Source organism: Camelus bactrianus, chromosome 9 (genome assembly GCF_048773025.1).
Source record: "Camelus bactrianus isolate YW-2024 breed Bactrian camel chromosome 9, ASM4877302v1, whole genome shotgun sequence".
Taxonomy (NCBI): domain Eukaryota; kingdom Metazoa; phylum Chordata; class Mammalia; order Artiodactyla; family Camelidae; genus Camelus; species Camelus bactrianus.
In genome coordinates, this window is record NC_133547.1 from 57,415,395 (window position 1) to 57,434,424 (window position 19,030).

Consider the following 19,030-nt stretch of genomic DNA (forward strand, 5'->3'; position numbering starts at 1 on the left):
CAGCAAAGGCAGCCAGCTTGTGAATCACTGGATGTCAAGTGAACCCTGCAGCCAAGACTCAAGTGAATCCTGCAGCCTGTACTCCTGCCATGCTCCAAACCCTTCTATGTTGACTGTAGCTAGACCCAGAAAAACATTAAGAAAAGCATTAATGGTGTTTGAGGCAGTAAGGGTTAAGAGCTATGGGTTCTGAGGCAGACGGCCATGGTTCAAATCCCGACTCTGCCACTTAGTAGCTGCCAGATTGTCAGATTCTGCTGGTGTTACTTACCTTCCCTGAGCTGATTACAGAATGAAGATAGCAGTTCCTCCTTCACTGGGCTGTTACCAGAACTAGGAGTTAAGACATGGAAAGCAGCCTTGGCTGGTTAAGTAAGGCCGCAAGTTAAGATCTACAACCTCTGGTTCCCAGTGGCCCTCTCTGGAAGGTGAGGGGCGGGAGGCAGAGCCCACTTACCACTGGCTGTCCCCTCTTGCTTTGCCAAGGAGTCGTCGGGGTTGGGCTCTGCCTGCTTCTGCACCACTGGCTTTGGCTCGTCGGGTTCGTCATCCTCAGGGGTGACCAGCTTCATTAGGCTCTGGTTGCACACATTGGCCACCTCCTTGATGCCTGAGTCCACTGATGTAAGGAACAGCCTGACCCAGGGGTATGTTAGTGGGCAGACAGGCAGGCTGAACTGAGTTCCCATTCTCCTTGCCACACTGGTGTCCCCACAAAATATCTCCTCATAAGGCCCCTTCCTGATGGACCTCCCAACAACAGGATGTCCCCCACCCAGGTGAGGCAGTGAGAGCTCAGAGAGTTGGAATCTTGGGACCTGGGAGCTGCTCCAGAACTGTAAATAATCAAGTGAGGTCTGGGAAAGGCAGCATCCCTGGAGCTGCCCTGGCTCTCCCTGTCCATGTTCAGCTCCATTTCTTGCTGCCTTGATGCCAGGGGCTATCTGGAGGTGTGATAAATCCTAAGGGAGCCCTCACCCTCACTCCAAGGTCTTGCAACTTCATGGCCCCATTTGGGGCTGCTCTTGTTTCCTTTCTCCAGAGTGAAGGATACTTTTCTTGCGATCATCGTAGGCCAGGCAGGGCAGGACGGCGGTCAGGATCCCAGAAGAGTAGGGCAGCATCACCCGGCCGGCCAGCTGGATGAACTCCCGCATCCAGCACATAGCTGTCAGCTGGATCAGGTCGTCTGGAAGAGGAATTGGCTGGTTCCAGAAGGATCAGCACAGGCAGCTGGAGTGCTCCCTCCCTCTGACCATGCCCACAGATGGGACTGGAGAACTAGAGAGAACCTGAGGCCATGCAGGGCTTCGACCCTCACCTATGCTCTCTCACCCTTGCTTCTTCCTTCCAAAGGTACATACAAGTATCAGGTTGACATGGAACTGAAATCTTCCGGCAGACTGTAAAAGCAGCCACAACTCTCTACTCACCCCTGGGTCCATGCCCCCACAATGGGGCTCTGCAGCTCTTCTCATCAAGAGGTGGAGTTTATTTCCCCACTCCTGCTGTCTGGGTTGGTTTTACTACTTTGGCCAAGATAAGTTAGTAACAATGGTGGTGTGCCTGGTTCAGCCTAGGCTTTAAGAGGCCTTGCTCAAGTCTACCATGCCTTTTGGAATCCGCTGATGCTACATGAATGCATCTGGCTGGCCCACTGGATGAGACACTTGGAACGACCATTCCTATTGCCCCAGGTGATAGCTGGCCAATTGCCAGACATGAGTGACACCATCATGGACAACCCAGCCCAGCCTCAGCTGACCCTCCAATTGACTGTAGGCACATGGTCTGGCCCAGCCCAGCCTGGCCCTGGTGAGTAGGGCCACCCAGATGATCTGCAGACCCAGGACAATGACAAGTGACTGCTGTGTGAAGCAGTTATATTTTGTGGTGGTTTGATACTCAACAGAAGCAAACAGATACATGACCCCAACCTCCAAGCATTTCAGTTCACAGTGCTAATGCCAAGCTTGACAGCAAGAAGGCCTCCAGATCTCACTCTAAGGTCATACCAAGTGAAAGGGCCTCCATGTTGGCAGAGAACCGGAATCTCTTCCACAAGGACCCACCGTTCTAGGATCCACTGTCACATTGATTCACATTCCCACAAAGACTCTCTCTGAGATGGTGAGAGAGAAGGTGCTTCTAAGGAGGGTGGTGGCCTTGGAGCCTTGACACACTCACCTGTGGTCTGGCAGTGGATCACCAGGATGTTAGCCATCTCAGCAAACTTAACACTGGAGGGGTTCTTCTTAATTTCTTTCAAGAATTCTCCAAGGACCACCTCACACCTACCAATGAGCAGAGGAGAAGGGAAATAGCACACGCCAGCCAGGGCTGGAGGAGCCTCCACCAGTGCCATTTCTGCTCTGGGTCACCCACCCAGAGGGGGGATCACATTTTATGAGATACAGAAGCCGGGGATGGATGAGCTCTCAGCTCCTCAAAGTGGGAAGCACACCAATCAGGAGGAAGAGAGTGAGTTTTGTGTCCTCCCGCTGCTGCCTGTCTGTTGGATATGGGGTATATATATGCACTGAGGGCTTTGGCAACCTGCCCCTCCCTGCTCACTCACATTTTCCGAATCTCTTTGCCATTGTCGCCCAGGATTTGGAAGAGTCCATCCAGGATCTCCGGCAAATAATCCAGCAGGTTAATGTCTGGCACAGACTCCAGAACCAGGATCTGACCCGGGGAAGAAACCAGCAGGGAAAGTCACCAGCCCAAGAACCTGCATCTCCTCACCCATCCTCTGGGACTGGCCGGTGAGGAGGGGCGCTGCTGAGACAGCTTTTCAGGGAATTGAGGGGACCCACGGGGGAGAGGGTGCAAGCAGCTGTTCTTTCTGTTCAATGTGCAGGGCCCCAAGGCAGTTCAGATGCCCAGGCGAGGAGGGAACGCATGGGAAAGGCAGGCAAGATTAGAAGAGGTGTGACAGCTGGAAGGAGTACTGTTGGCTTCAAGGAGGAATCTGGGTGATTTTGAGGACAAGGAAAGAACTATATGCTTTCAAAAATGATGGGCTTTGGGGGCAGAGCTGAATAAGTGTCACTGATTCCTAGCTGGATAACAATGAGGCATCTCTGCAGCCACAGGAAACGCCCAGGGATGACAGAAAGCTGACTTTACTCAAATAGAGGCTCGTTACGTCTGAAGAAAGACTGTCAAGGGGTCAGATCTTACCCAGGAGATGATGAACTGCCGGGCGTACTGGTTGTTAGAGTAAATCCTCTCTCGCAGTAAAGGGATGAAGCCCACCAGGTCGAACTTGTTGCTCTCCGTCACAATGTCCTGTGGGTCAAAGGCATGTGAGCTGCTGGGGGCAGGGGTCGCCTGAACCAATCCCTGGCCAGGGCTGGAGCCAGGGGTCAGGCGGCCACGGAAGATGGCAGACCCTGAGCCAGGCAGGAGAGGCCCCCAGAGCATCCATCATACAGTCTGAAGGCAAAACCCTACCTACATCTCTGTGGTCTGGATTGAACGCTCTGGTGAGCTTGGCATGAATGGCCCATTTCATTCCCCCTGCTGACTGCAGGGTGGGGCTAGCACGAGGGGACTTTAGGGGTGATAGAACAGTCCTGCATTTTGATCCTTCTGGTGACATAACTCTATACACTTGGCACAGAACTGTACACTGTTTCATTTACTGTATGTAAATGAAAAACATTTTTTAAATTAGGCAGAGTGTGCCAGTGATAGAATTTATAAGCTGTACAGACAGATGAAGGAAAGAGATTCTAAAAATAAAAGCGGAGACCAAGTACAAATACCTTTAAGAGGCGGTCCAGGAGTTCAGATCCGCTTTTCACATTGGGGTCTGGGTCAGCAGCCAACTACGAGAGGCACAGAGGTGGAGAGAGGGTCACAGTCAGTATGTAAGACAAGGAATCCACTGAAATCCCACCGCCAAGGCCTTGGTGTGGCTGGAACGTTGCAGGGCACCTCTTTCGGTGCACTGGGAAGAAAGTATGGGAGGCGGGGAGGCAAAACGGAACCTGGTAAAGGCGCCAAGATGCAGTGGACCCCTGACCTGGTCAGGTACTTCTGGACGGGACCCACTGCCACCGGTCAGGTGGTTGCTTCCCGGTGGGCTCCCTCAAGGGTTTTCAACTTAACAATGCTGGGTCTCCTCTCCACTCCCGGAGAGGATGGAGCAGCTGTGAGGTGGATCCTCTAGAAACAACTGGGGCGTCAGCAGGGCAGTAGAGCTTCAGGGAGGGAACCCCAAGAAGCTGAGGGTGAAGCTGAGGCTATTAGGGACCCCGAAGCCTTTCTAATAGAGCTTTTCCTAGAGCCTGTGCTCTCCTCACAGGGGAAATGCAGTCTGCACTATGCATTCACCATCTTCACCTTCGATAAGGGAAGTTAGTGCTTTTGTCTTCTTTCTTCCTTTCTTTTTCGTTTTTGTGGGGGGAGGTAATTAGCTTTATTCATTTATAATGGCGGTACTGGGGATTGAACCCAGAACCTAATGCATGCTAAGCACCCACTCTACCACTGAGCTGTACCCTCCCCCAATAGCGCTTTTCTTTTCCTTAAAAAAAATTTTTTTTTTTACTTAAAGTATAGTCAGTTACAATGTTTCAGTTTCTGGTGTGCAGCATCCACAGTGCTTTTCAAATGATTGGTTTCTGACTCTCATGGTGGACTGATGCTTTCATAAAATGAAATGCAATAAAAAATAAGCTAACACAGATATGGGGGGAAAAACAAACATAAATACAAGCCCATTTAAAACATGTATCATTAGATTCAACAGACAACAAGCCTCCCCGGCAGCAGGTGCTGATCTGCTCCGCTTGCCTCTGGGAGAAAGGTGGGTGGGACGAACTCAGCCCAGCTAGAGGGAGGAGCGGTCACCTTGCTCAGCCCATCAAAGAGCACGTTGAAGTGGGGCAGCACGGCGCCACGGGCCACCTTGACGATGTTGTAGAGGGCCTCGCAGGCGTAGTAGCGCAGCCTGCTGTCAGCGTCATTGAAGCAGGTCAGCACCGGCTCGATCAGCTCCTTCAGGTAGAGCCCCGAGTCCTGCAATGGAACAGGAGGAGAAGCAGCTCAGACTGGATCAGGCCCCAGGCCCCAGCCCCCAGCTCCCACGGAGATGCTCAGGCCTCTGTGTGAGGGCAGGGCTAAAAGACCCTCCGCAAGTCAGCCTCCCGGCATAGGGGCCGTGCCCGAGAACCAGGCGGCAAGGCCAGAGAGCCAGCCTTGCTGGCCTAAGGTGTGGAGAGGATGGCGAAAAATGACAGGTCTGTAAAACCCTGCTGGGTCAGAGTCAAGGCCATGGCTGGTGTGTCTGTTCCTCCAGGAGAAAGGCCCACCTTGCCCAGTGCGATGGAGCAGGCGGCCAGGCCGATGAGGCCCCCTTTCCTGCTGTGGGGGTGCTGAGACAGGGCAAACTCCTGAGACAGGGTCTGGATCACATGTTTGATTTGCACGGTGTTGTTCTGGGCCACGAACTCCCGGACCAGCCTAGAGAGAGAGAAGAGAGGGGCTGCAGGACCAGTAGGATCAGGCTGCCCTGGCTGCTGATGACTCTGGGACCTGGGGCAGGGATGAGGGAGGGGGATGACCTGTTTAGAAAGAGGAATCTGGGGTCAGGCATCTCAGGGCAGGCCTTACCCAGTTCTGCCGCTGACTGGGAGGTACTGTTGTTTCCCTATTCTGGGTCTCTGTTTCGCTTGTCTACAATGAGACCAGAAACAGTGGAGCAATCTCACTTCATGGAATCTGAGAGAACACAAGTAAACGTCATGCTGGGGGCCAAAACCTGCAGTGCTCCACCATTTTCATTCAACACTTGCTCAGCCCTCCATTCATGCACCAAAGAGGTTCTCTGTGTCTGTCATTATTTCCAGGAATGGCACTGAACTAGGCCCAGGTCCAACAGGCAAGATCTACACTCAAACAAGTACATGTAGCAATATAGACCAAGCCACACCACAGAAGCAAGAATGCCATGGGCAAGTGTCTCTGGGCTGAGTGGGAGGTGCCATATGAGTCAGATTTCAGAATCATTAACAAGCATTCTCCTGGTAAAAAAGGAAGGCAGGGGAGCTCAGGCACAGGGAAGAGCCTGGTTAAAGGCAGGGGTCTCTGAAAGGCATAGTGTATTTAGGGGAGGGTGGAGTTTAGCGTGTAGAAGGAATGGCTGGAGACAGTTAAAGGAAAAGATGAGCTGGTGAAGGTTTCCAGTAGCGGGAATGACACTCTCAGGTCTGTGCTTTGATGTGGTACCCCTGGTGGCATCCTGGAGAGGCTGCGCTGGGGGAGGTGGGCTGGTTTGACAGGAGACTGAAATATCCACACAGGAGAACACCACAGCTACAGGGTCAGGAAAGGGGCCCAAAATATGACTGAGGCAGTAGGAAGGAGCACCGAGGGACTCTTTAAAATTAAACAGAAAAACATCAGGAGCCCATGTAATATGGGAGAGGACAGGAAGGGGAAAGACACCTGCAAGGTATCTACCTGGGGAGTGATGCTAACAGGGAGAAGTGGGGCTCTCTGAGGGAGGCAAGGCCTGTGGTCACTCTGGGAGTGGATGCTCCCAAGGCAGGCCCTGGCCAAGTAGAGGCAAGCAGAGGGAGGCCCAGCTCCAACAGGGACCAGAGTCTCTTTCCAGAGCCCAGTGGACACGAAGACAGACACACTGCCCTTCGGAAGCTCATGGTGTCTCTGTGGTAAGAAGCCTCATGTGGGCAAATAGTGGCACGAGGGGCCTAGATAAGTGATGGAGAGCTGTGGCTAGGGTGTCAGAGACGCATTCCCAGAGTAGGAGTTGAGCTGGGCTTGGATGAGGCGGGGAGAGAAGGAAGCAGAGGTGTTCCAGGAAGGAGAAAACGGTGTGAGGAACTGGGACCAGTCTAGCAGCTGAAGGTATGATGAGGGTGGTCCAGAGATTTCGGACTTTTTGAAATAGCTGCTGGGTCTCACTGTCAAATCTCTCTGTGTCCTTTATGGCAGGCATACTAACTTGCCTATGGCATAAACGGGGAAGTTGGCTCGAGGAATTTTAAGGACAGTCTAGTGCAAAAGGTTTCAGTTTGTGTGCTTCCAGCTCAGTGTTAAGAACCTGTCAGTAATTAGAGCTGTTTAAAAGAAATGTGTTGTCCTGTGAGGCAGTGACCACTCCTGTAAAAAGGTTGTTCAATGGGGGGTTTCAGGACTTGATAAGACTCAAGCCTGTAAGTTGTAAGGGGCACCTATACTGTGAGCACTGGTGAACCAAAGAAGCCTGGCTCCTGAGCTGGTGGATGTGGGAGCAGGGATGGGGATTCCAGGAAGGTGCGGCACAAATGGCCTCTGAGGGGCCTCTTGCTTTGATCTTTATAGGGTGTGACTTCACCAAGGCCACTCCAGGGGGCCGAGGGCTATGTTTGAACCAAGGGCCTCAAGTGGAAGCCAGTTCCCCAGGCCCCCACTCTTAAAGCAGGGTAATAAGGCCCAGCAAGGATGGTTCTAAAAAAACCTGCTGGATTCCCAAACTGGACAAACAGACTGGATGAGGCCCAGAGATGGATCATAGCTCCTCTGTAAGCATGGACAGACAGCCCCTTGAGAAAAGCTCTGCAGATGTGTCAAGGAACAGCTAAGGCATTGGTGGTTCAGTGGTAGAATTCTCGCCTGCCACGCGGGAGGCCCGGGTTCGATTCCCGGCCAATGCAATGCTGTTTTTTTTTTTTTTTTTTTTTTTTGGCCTTTCCTAGCAAGCTCTCTCAGAGAGATCCTGCTGGAGGAGCCAGCTCCTCAACCACACCCTGCCTGCAGCAGCCAAGGGTGCTGTGAATCTCTAAGCACACTTCCCTGCTTTGTGAGCAAGAACAGCAGCTGGGTTCTCCAGAGGCACTACTGGCTGTGGGGTCAAGGCCTTCAAGTCCTTCACCACTAAGGGGACTCCTGCTGCACCCCATCAGCCCTGGTGAGTCTCTAGCAGGAAGCTGTGGTGAAGCCTGAGAACCATAAAAAAGCTCAACACACGATGTGAACGTGGAATGGGAGGGCCCACACATCAGAAGGAAGGAAGTCACCATTTAAGTCTCAGTGTGTTTTTTGCTACTGAGAAGCACTTGAGCTCTAGTTTCTGTCCTGGGGTCTGATGGCAAAGTAACTTCACACGCACACCCCACCTCCACCCTCACATACCTGCCTTCTCTTGCCTGCTCTGGAGCCTAAGCTGTTCTGGCAGCTGTGCTGATGTGGCAGCATCAGAGCATGGTCTTATATTCTGTGAATCAGCAGAGACAAGGAGACTCAGGGCAGGGGTTAAAGGGAGGTGCTCACACAGCTGCTGACAACTGGAGCATTGGTGGTTCAGTGGTAGAATTCTCGCCTGCCACGCGGGAGGCCCGGGTTCGATTCCCGGCCAATGCATCAGCCAACTTTTTCATAATCTTAAAAGACTGGATTTGAGATTTCACCCTGCCCAAAGCATTTGTGAATACACTCTGAGAACTGAGAATTACTTGTCCCTAACTTGTTTTATATACCTGTTTCCTAAATTCCATAAAGATGTAGAACTTGTGTCCCCTTGCTCTTAAGGGGGGTCACCAAAGCCACTGAAAGCAGGGTGCCTCCCACTCCTGCCCAGACAGCCTGTTCAGGGACTCTGGGGAAGCCAGGCCATGTTTCTGCTCAGTACAATTTAGAGCAGCCCTGGGAATAGGAGAAACAACACCCATGAGGCTTTGGCAGGGGAGCCAAAGAAGCTCTATCCCTGCCAGCAGCACAGACCATCTTGGAACCACCAGCTCGCTCGTCTCCTTGTTTCAGGTCACAAGTGGTCCCTGAGCAACTGGAAAGGGTCCTCCTCTCCATTTGAGAGCCAGCATAGGGACGCATTCCCTGCCCCCTTGAGGGGGTCTCTGCCAGGATGAGGCAGAGGGAAAACAAGAGAGACCTCAAGAACTTTTTTGCGAAACAGAGGAAAAAAAAAAAAAAAAAACCCAACCTGGTGAGAAGGGGGCAGAAGAGAGAGCAGGGCAAGCATCTTTGGTGCAGAGGGAATGAGGTGTGGCTTCATGAGGGCCAGCTTTTGATAGGGGTTCTGAAGGATGAGTAGTGTTTGTTCTGTAGCTGTTCAGGACCAGGTAGCCCAGACAGAAGGAACAACATGAACAAAGGCTCAGATGAGGGAGGGAGGCACTTGGTTTGGCAAAGCAAAGGACACAGGTAGGGGAGAGGTGGGTGACAGGGCTGGAGAGGTAGCTCCCAGTCACATGCTCAGCAAAGGAGCTGGAGTTTGCTTCTAGTGGCAGTGAGCAGCCATGGAAGGTAGGAGTGACCTGCAGTGGTGGGTGGTATGGACTTGAACAGCGTTTAGGGAAGTTTGAGGACTACAAAGGCTAACAGACATTGAACAGTGAGAAGGAATGAGGAATAGGGCACTAATGTCAGGTGACAGCTGGCAACTGTTAACAGGGTCTCCTGATGCAGGGAGGAGATGGACAAAGGGAATGTCTGTGTTCAGCACTCTCCGCCTTTCCTGTTCCCTCTACACCAGCTGGAAGGCTTCCTCCACCTCAAATTCTACCAGGGCACAACTCAGGGAACCCCAGGCCACTACAAACACAATGGCCCTTTCAAGTCCCAGGCCCCCCTTGGAATCCCAAGTCTCTGCCATCTGCACTCTTGCACTTGAGGGAAGAACAATGTCCATGGCCAGGAAAAATGACAAACAATGGTTGTCTCTGAAGGGGAAACCCTGAGGATGTGTTTTCATCAACATTATCAGCCATGAGAACACTGTGGGTCACCCCCAGGGCCACAGCACGAAGAGCTATCCCACAAATCAAACCCACACTCTCTACGTGACACTCAGGGCAATCTAGACTGGGCCAGCAATCTCTCCAGTCTTACTGCCCGGCTTCCCAGCACAACCTTCTGCTCCAGCCAGATCAACCTCCTTGCTTGGGCCCTGCTAGTCTATTCCTTCGACACCTCCTGTCCGCTCCACTCTCGGGGAAAGCTCCCACTCATTTCCACATCCTCCCCAGCCTTCGAAGTCCAGCTTAAATCCAACCCCCGCTTTTCCTGACCAATCCAGGAAGGATCACAACTTTGAAAGCTGAAGGACTCAGTGACCCCGAATTCCATACCCAGCAATGTAGCATCGAATGTCATGGATTCCTTCTCATGTGTTTCATGTTTCCAGCTCCACGTCCTTGGTAAAGTCCTTGAGGACAGACTAATGCCATGATTCTCTGCCTGTCTAGTGCCAGCCCTCTCCCCACTTCTACATCTCTGCACACGCTAAGTCGGGTATCAGTAAGCATCTGCCTAGGGACTGATCTATGCAGGCTGGTGGGGCTAAAGGACCAGTTGTAGAGATACAGGCAGGTTCCCTGCACTGCTGGGACGATAATGTGGAGGGTGGACTGCTGATCTACATCTAACTTGTTGCATAAATTAGAATTGTATTTGGACAGGTCTAACCCCTAGTTCATAATTCAAGTTAGTGGGGACAAAGGGCACCACTACTGGGATCTCAAAACCCAAACTGAAGAGGACCAGGTTCCCAGAGCTGTGGCTGGGGACAGATGAAGATGCCAGGATGTGACCTGACATGGGTCTGCCAAGGGGTGATGGATGCTCCAACCCTCGGAGTGCCTCAAACAGATGCCATCAGCAGAACATGGCCTCTCTACTTCACAGGGAATGTGCAGAGAGAAAAAGCTACTACAAAGCGAAGCAGAGGGAATTAAGTTTGAAATACGGGTGCCCCCAGGTCCAGGACTAGTCTCTCTTCAAAAGAACAACCCGTCTTTCATCTATTAGTTGTGAGCCACAGGTTGGGGATCTGAAGCTGAACTAGTTTTAAGTTAATATTTGACCCAGAAATTTACAATCACAAATCTCTGGGATCTTCATTGACTTACTGATCAATGTATCAGAGAAGAGATCTGCTTCTCTAAAAACCCTGGCTGAAAAAGGGTCCTCTAGAGATTGCTCAGACCCTCCATCCTCAACCCGTCAGAGGGGTCCCATGATGGCAGAAACACCCATTCCCCAAGAGGCACAATCCCCAAAGGGGCCAACTCCAAGCTCTTGGCCCTCCTCTCAGCTTCACAAAGTGCCACATCCCACTACTTTGCCCCTGATTGGAGAAGGAGCCACAGACAGGCCAGAATCATCTTCTACACAAGGAGAATATGGCCCCACATGGGACCCTAGGCCTCTGTAATGCAGCCTTGGGACAACCACAGTCCACATGAGGACTGAGGAGCTGAACCCTTCCTAAACACATACTTTAAATTTAATTTCAGGGGTCCGTTACTCCTCAGAACAACTTTCTTCTTTGGTTGTTATTAGCTAATCTTCCAGATCTGAAACACAGCCACAGGGGAACCCAGTGCCTTTCTCAAGGCTAGAGCAGCTGAAACTTGACACCTGCAAAGCCCATCCTCTCAGCTGTATACCAGTTCCTCCTCCCATCTTTTTACACCGAGTCAGCTGCAAAGGGCACACACCCAATCACAGAGGGTACTTCCCTTCTGCAGAACTCAGGCCCCAAAGAGAATGCAGCTTTCTCCACTCACTGTCCCCACTGTCCAGTGTTCACACATCTCTGAAGCGTTCTTCCCCGACACATGGGGTGTACAGATGAGGGGTGTCGTTGAGATGTTGCAGTGAAGGTCTAGGGCTGGTCTTCTAATGCAAAGGCAGGAAATGAGTAACCATTTACTGAGCACTTAGGACACACCATGTAGGGTGCTGGGTGCTGTACACGTGTTATCTCATTTCAACTTGAAAATGGGCCACGGAACTAGGTTCTACAATACCCATTTTACAAATGAGGAGAACTGAGGCTCAAAGATGTTAAGAAACATGCACAAGGTCACATGACTTACAGATGGTAGGTGCAGAAATCAAACCTAGGTTTTCCTGACACTGGGTCTGATAGCCACCATGTTGTCCTGTCCTCCGCTGCAAACACCATAGCTCCTGTCTGTGGGTGCCTCCTGGGTGCCAGGCACTTCACATGCATGATGTCATTTATCCCAACCCCATTTCATTTGAGGGATGTCCAGTGGTCCGGCCAGCATGTGGCAGAGGTTGCAAGCACTGCACACACATTCCTAGGTCTTCAGAGGGGTGAGCTTCCCTTAGAAGGTGGGACTAGTCATTTCGGTGGCTTTGCATTGTTTTTAGAGAATTAAATAATAAGAGAACACATGTAATGTGTTTTGCCCTGCCTGTGCTCGTGAAACAGAACAAAATCAGAAACAGAGACACAGACTGATCTCATACACACTATACGAGATCATGTCTGTTCACTGTTGACTGAGAACCTGCTTTGCTCCTGGCTCAAGAAGGACAGAAAGACAAACCCAGAGTTGCGTTTATTCCTGTGCTGGAAAACTCTGAGCCTGGACGTTAGGCTGCCTTTTCCTTCCTGGTGAGTCCAATGGTCCATCCCAGTTTTCTAGGTAACGTGCTGTATTCAGGAGACACATCCGGGCAGTGACTTCCCAAAGAGAATCTGGGTGAACGTCTCCTCCATCTACTTTGCTGAGTATTTAAGTAATTTGGTTTCCACCTGCTCACTAGTCTCCAATACCTGAACAGGAAAAGCAGAACATCTGACTCTGAGGAACGGCTTCTGAGGAGGCCTAAGACTTGGTTAAGTAACAAAGTATACTGAGCACCTGCTGGACATAATCAGTGGAAAAACTGTAAAGGAGAAAGGAGTCAGAGACAGCAGGAGACATGTTTGGATCTCAGGTGACAATCACTGGGACCACTTAATGAGTGCTTCCCTCACACTGCCACCAAACCTACAGGTGCTCTTAGTTTTTAAAAATTGAGATATAATTCACATGCCATAAATTCACTCTTTAAATGTGTACAATTCGTGTGTTCACAAAGCTGTGTAACTGTCACCACAATCAATTTCAGGACTTTTTATCACCCCCAGAAGAAACCCTGTGCCCATCTGCAGTCACCCCCCATGTCCCCTCACCCCCAGGCAAGCACTGATCTACTATCTGTCTCCAAGGATCTGTGTAGCCTAGGTATTTCACTTGAATGAAATCATACACTTCATGGCCTTTTGTGACTGGCTTCTTTCACTTAGCATACTATTTTCAAGGCACATTTTTTTCTTTTCCTTTTAAGATGAGATACCTGAGGCACACAGAGGTTAAGCTCCAGGTCACAAACTCAAACGCTTACAGGGGCCAGGCAGGCGACACAAGTGAGAACAAGGGAGGTAAGAGGGGTTGTGGCGAACCTGCCAACACAGGAGGCAAACTGGGGAGCCATGTGCTGGTCAGGGGAGGAGGGTGGACCCCCAGGTCCCCTGATGTGCTGTGTGGGAATGTTGGCCCCACAGAGACACATCTTTCTATTCCTTAAGAGGAGCCAGAAACCCAAACTTCACTGTGAAATTTCTCAATATACCCTAAGATCTGGGCCAAACTAGACAGGTCTACTGGCAGGACACAGCCCCTGGCTGCCGGTCTGTGACCTCCGATGAAGCAACTTGCTGAGGTCCCACTGCTAATAGAGTAGTGCTGGGTGGAATTCTGACCCACACTCCAAAAGCTGTCTTAAACCACTTGGTAATAAAGAGTGTTTCCTTACAGAAGTGGTAGGCTCCAAAGAGGTAGGTCAAACTCAGCAGTTCAACCATGATCCGATCACAGAGCCCTAGGGAACCCTCCCCACCCATCTTCCTGGCAGGCAGGGATGGGTCATTCAGGAGCCCTAATCCAGAGTTCCCCTTTGGGCTTTGGGTTTCTTAGGGCGTGTGGCCTGGGCACCTACATTTGCTGGCTTTGGGAACTCAAAGATCAGGAAAACCAGAGCTTGGTTGTGAGCCCATCTTTGGTTAATGTGAGGGGAATTGGCTCTCCCAGCCTGCAGTGAGGGGCCCTGCCACCACAAGGTAGGGCACGGTCCACATTTATGAGAGTGCCTACTGGCATTTCTCCCCCTCACTGGACTCTTTTGGAGAGCTGAGCCTTGGGTCTTAACCAACCTTGTCATCAGGACTGATCAGTGACTATATCTCCTGAAACCAAGGGCCCGCCAAACCTGAAACAGTCATTCTACAATTTTAGCCAAAGTATCTTATCCCTGAGAAAGCTGTGTGGGCATGTTGGAGCAAGGCTGTCAGGTAAAGCTATCCAGGACTGTGCCAACAGGCCCACACATTTAGCCATCAGATCCTGGTCACTTAACACAGCATGCTTGTGAGATTCCGGGGGTCTTTCAGTTGAGCTAAGCACCCATCTCTGCGTTTTTAGTGTCTGAGAGTCTCGTCAACAAGATTAAACATCCTCGTCTTATTAGGAATTTTAATTCCTCACTTGAACACTGTATGCAGTACTGGCTCTGTTACCTGAACAGATAGATGGGTTCCAGAAAACTGGAAATGGTGGTGAAAACTTCCATGGGGATATTCAAGTAGGAAATTTCTTTTATTAAGTATATGTCCTCTTTCTGGCAGGGAAAATCATTCATTGTAGAGGGGAAGCATTTTTAGACCGATGAACCTGGATTTTTTTTTACCTGGTTCTAGCTGTGAAACCTTGCAAAGATTATTTAACCTCCAAAAGCCTCTATCTCCTCATCTGTGAAATGGGGTAACACTACCCAGCTTGTAGGGGAGCTGTACAAAATAAATGAGATGAGGGTGTACAATGGCCAAATCCTCCTCCTCCAAACAGGCATACGGTGCTTTACATGTAATCAGTTTTTAAAATGGTCAATGTTATGGACTGAATTGTCCACCTCCCTCCCCCAATTCATACAGCCTGGTTCAGTATTCTGACGTAGGGCCCAGAGGTAAGAAATTAAGCTTAAATAGGTCATAAGTATATTCCAATCTTAAATCATAAATAGGATCCAATCTACTTATAAAGATCATTGTCCTTATAAGCAGAGATGGCAGAAAGCTCTCTGGGGAAGCACAAATAAGGACCTGTCCGTCCCTGAACAATTTGTGAAACATATACTCTGAGGAACATATCAAATAGGACACTACTCATTCCAAACATGGCTGAGGAAGGCCAGAAACTGAATGTAGAGTCTTCTAGGCCAGTGCTTCTCCAACTCTCAAGTGTACACAAAGCATCAAGGGTCCTGTGAAAACGCAGATTCTGATCCATAGGTTTGGGGTGAGGTTGGAGAATCTAACAAGTTCCCAGGTGACCCTGATACTGCTTGCAGGTCTGCCGGCTACAGTTTGAGTAGCAAAGTCCTTACATTGCAATGTTACTTCCCCACTGAAAACCTATGGTCATTTATTCATTCATTATTTATCCATAAATGCCAATTGTCACATACTGCCAGGCACTGTGCTAGTTGCTGAGGATAAATAAAACAGGGTCTCTGCTCTTAAATAGTTCCTATGAACCAGTTAAGGCCTGAAGGAATTTTTCTGACTTCCACAAACCAAGGACTAGGACAAGTACAAAATGAACCCCATTAAAGACAAAACCCTTTCAGAACAGCCTGTGGAGTGAGAGCATTTACAGAGGTTGTGCTGGAGGCAACAATAATGCTGAGATGAACACCTCCATTCAAGGACTCAACCGATGACTCAAGCCCTGTTCCTCAGAACCAGAACAGGTGATGGACTAAACAGGGTGTCACCGTAGCTTCAGCCAATAAAACCACGGACTTGAAGACCTGTCTATACATCAGCTCTAGGTCTCCTCCTCAGTGCAGCAATACTCATCATTACATTTTGCTGGCACTGATGAGAACCAGCAGTGAGAAAAGAGAGCACTCACGAGAGCACTGATTGATGAGTGAAGCAGCTAGGTGGTTCTGGACATACTGAAAGTTGGAGCTGATGGGAGGGTCCTCTTAGCAAAATCCAAACCCTGAATTGAGGAGGAAACTGAAACCCAAAGCAGTTAAGGCAGTGCTCTCAATCGGGGGCAATTCTGTGCCCCCAGGGACATTCGGCAATGTCTGGAGACATTTTTGGTTGTACAACTGATGGAGTACTCCTGGTATCTAGTGGGTAGAGACCAGGGATGCTGCTAAAAATCCTGTAATGTGTGAGGCAGCCCATCACAACCAAGAATTATCTGTCCCAAAATGTCAGTAGTGCTGAGGTTAAGAAACCCTGAGTCCAGGATTTTGCCGGAGGTCAAAGAACGGGTGACATCGCACAGACTAGATTAGAGCACTCTGCAGTGATGGAAATGTTCTAAAATGTGCACTGTCCATTATGGTAGCCAACAGTCAAATGTGGCTACTGAACATATGGGTGGTACAGCTCAGGAAATGGATTTAAAATTTTTATTTCTCTTTCATAATTTAAATGTAAATAGCCACGTGTGGTCAGTGGCTACCCTACTGGACAGGGCAGAACTACAATCCATATTTCCTCATCCCCAGACTGGCATTCTATCAGTTTCACTGCCTGCTTCTTTCTACTTTTCTGAAATCACCCACCCACGTGACTTTATCACAAAGATACGACCGGAAAAAAATGCAAATGTAAAATAACAGCAAAAAATCTTAGTAAAATGTTCCCAGTGAAACACCATGTTTTGTACATTGGGAAATAAAGCAAAATGTCAGCTCATGGTTACACATACAATAGTCCCCCATTCTCTGCAGTTTCAGTTACCAGTGATCCACTGTCGGTCTGAAAATATTAAATGGAAAATTCTAGAAATAAACAATTTGTAAGTTTAAACTATGTGCCATTTGAGCGGTGAGATGAAATCTCATGCTGTCCCACCGGGACGCAAATCATCCCTTCCTCCAGCATATCCATGCTGTATATGCTACTGCCCCACTTAGTAGCTGTCTGGGTTATCAGATCGGCTGTCCGGTATCCCAGGGCTTGTGCTCAAGTAATCCTTGTTTTACTTAATAACCACCCTGAAGTGCAAGAGTAGTGATGCTGGCCATTCAGTTATTCTCTTACTGTGCCTAATTTATAAATTCATCACAGGTATGTAGGTATAGGAAAAAACCTAGTATATATAAAGTTGGGTACTATCCAAGGTTTCTGGCACTCCCTGGGTGTCTTGGAGTATCCCCCACAGATAACCAGGTACTACTGTACATGTAATAAGACTGCAGAAACAGGTCAAATTCCTTCCACTTCCACCTGCAGAGAAGGGTGATATGACAGAGAAAACAAACAGCCCGGGTCCCAGCTTTGAGATCTTGAGGTTCTGAACCTGGTTTCTCCATTTGGTCAACTAACTGTCCCTTTCCCTTCTTAGAAGCTGGGTAAGAAATGAGGCAGGTCGACATCACTACCAAAGTCTCATGCTTCCCACCTCCCTCCCGTTACAGAGGCTACACCATGGACGCACCATGTGCCAGTCCCTGTGCTAAACACCACACATACATTATGTCGCTTCATTCTCAGGGCAGCCCTAAGCAGCACACAAACATCAGGTTACTTAATTCTCAGGGCAGCACTTTGGGACACTAGGAAGTTAAAAAACTTGGCCTAAGTCATACAGTCAATCAGAAGCGAAGCTGGGACTCCCAATCTCCTGCTCTGAAGCACTGCGCTAATGACCTGGAACTTGGAGTGGCGACAATGGTTGCAAAGGCATGGGGATCTGCCCTAGGGAACCAGACCCTTGCATAGCCAGTGCTGGGTACTGGCTCCGCTACTCACGCCCCATCCTGGGTGCCGAAGGCTCTTACTTCTCGATCTCCAGCGCTGCCACCTTCCGCTTTTCGTACAGCTTGTCATTGAGGGCCCGAACGATGTTGGGCGTGAGCGGCGCGAAGTCCTTCTCCGGGTTCATGGTGGCAGCTCGGGCGCTCCCCGGAGCCACGGGATTCCTCAGCCGGTGGCTGCCGGGGCCGCGCCGGGGCTAAAGGAGTCTGTGGCTCCGCGCTGCCTCCGGCGTCGGCTCATGGACCACGCCGCCTCAGGCCGGCATGTTTCGCTCCCGCACCGCGCCCCGCCTCGCAACTAGGGTCTGCACTCCGTTCCTGCACACCTGCTCCCAGCCACCCACCTGCTCACGAGATCAGCTCCCACCCGGCACCTGCGGATCTCAAGGGGCAGCGGCCATGTTACTCGTATCACGTGACTCGCAACAGCTTCCGCCTTCCGCCTGGAAGACCCGCCCCTGGCCAACCACGCCCCCGCATGGTAGCTGCAGGTGGGTTGGCCAAGCCCCAATTGCTCACATGCCCCTTTTTAGACCCCTGCAGTATGAGTCTTGTTTTAGTAGCGCTTGTTGGGACCTATGTCTCATGCACTCAACTGCTGGCGCACGTGGGGTCTGTAGACTTTCATAATGAAGGGGCTCTTGGAACCTGACTTGCTTAGCATAATTTATTTCATATTTACTGAAATCGACTGTTCATGCAAAACTTAGTCATCAATTTCCCATATGCCAATGTTTCGCAAATTGGAGTAACACCATCTTGATTTTCACCATATTCTAGCCACTTGTACTATTATTTTAAAAATATAATTTATAAAAATATTAAATTCCTGATTTAGTCTTGCTATGCCTCAAAATCATGGGTTTGAATAGTGATATATTTTTCTAAAACACATAAATAAATTGCAGTTAAAATGGAACTATCTGCCTAACACCTAAAATCTCAGGTACCAACAGTGGCTGTCACCCCATCATTTGGGACTTGGGGTGTGTTTACCATGCTGATACCTCGGAGGGCTGGGTTACAGACAGCATAAACCCCAATTGTACTAAGTGCAGGTCTCCAGTTGGACCCACTATAAAGCAGCCCTTCCACGTGCTTTGAAATGTCACACTAAACGGTGGAACAGAAATTGATCTATGTGATAAAAACTTTAAAAAGCATTTTATGGATGTAGAGTGGATAAAAGTGCAGTACCAGGGAGATATAGCAGATTTCCTTACCGTAAACTTCTGCATTGGACAGGTGTTAACTGAACCAAACTTTGGTCTGTTTGCCCACTTCCAATAAAGCCAATTCTACTGACACCTGGTTGTGGTGAAGAAAATCCAGCGTTTACCACAGGGTATCAAATAAGGAGTCCAGATAGCTAGTGCTCAAAAGTCCCAAATTCCCTATAATAATTTCAGGGAGAGGT

The 19,030-nt window shown here is 49.8% G+C and overlaps 1 protein-coding gene and 2 non-coding genes across 4 annotated transcripts in view; 2 read left to right on the plus strand and 1 right to left on the minus strand.

Moving 5' to 3' along the window:
* The window catches only part of VAC14 (VAC14 component of PIKFYVE complex), a 94,191-nt gene extending 76,160 nt beyond the window's left edge, over nt 1-18,031 (minus strand). For both annotated transcript variants that reach the window (XM_045521400.2, XM_074370449.1), the window contains exons 1-9: nt 17,638-18,031; nt 5,325-5,475; nt 4,864-5,031; nt 3,774-3,836; nt 3,187-3,294; nt 2,579-2,688; nt 2,188-2,294; nt 1,055-1,189; nt 458-610 (exon numbers count right to left, since the gene is read on the minus strand). In XM_045521400.2, coding sequence (XP_045377356.2) covers nt 458-610; nt 1,055-1,189; nt 2,188-2,294; nt 2,579-2,688; nt 3,187-3,294; nt 3,774-3,836; nt 4,864-5,031; nt 5,325-5,475; nt 17,638-17,741 — 1,099 coding nt within the window. In that variant the 5' untranslated portion in view covers nt 17,742-18,031. The remainder of the gene's footprint in view (nt 1-457; nt 611-1,054; nt 1,190-2,187; nt 2,295-2,578; nt 2,689-3,186; nt 3,295-3,773; nt 3,837-4,863; nt 5,032-5,324; nt 5,476-17,637) is intronic.
* Nucleotides 7,600-7,670, plus strand: TRNAG-GCC (transfer RNA glycine (anticodon GCC)). The gene has a single exon. It is a non-coding gene; the product is annotated as a tRNA-Gly (tRNA).
* Nucleotides 8,306-8,376, plus strand: TRNAG-GCC (transfer RNA glycine (anticodon GCC)). Its single transcript has one exon. It is a non-coding gene; the product is annotated as a tRNA-Gly (tRNA).
* Nucleotides 18,032-19,030: the final 999 nt, after the last annotated feature.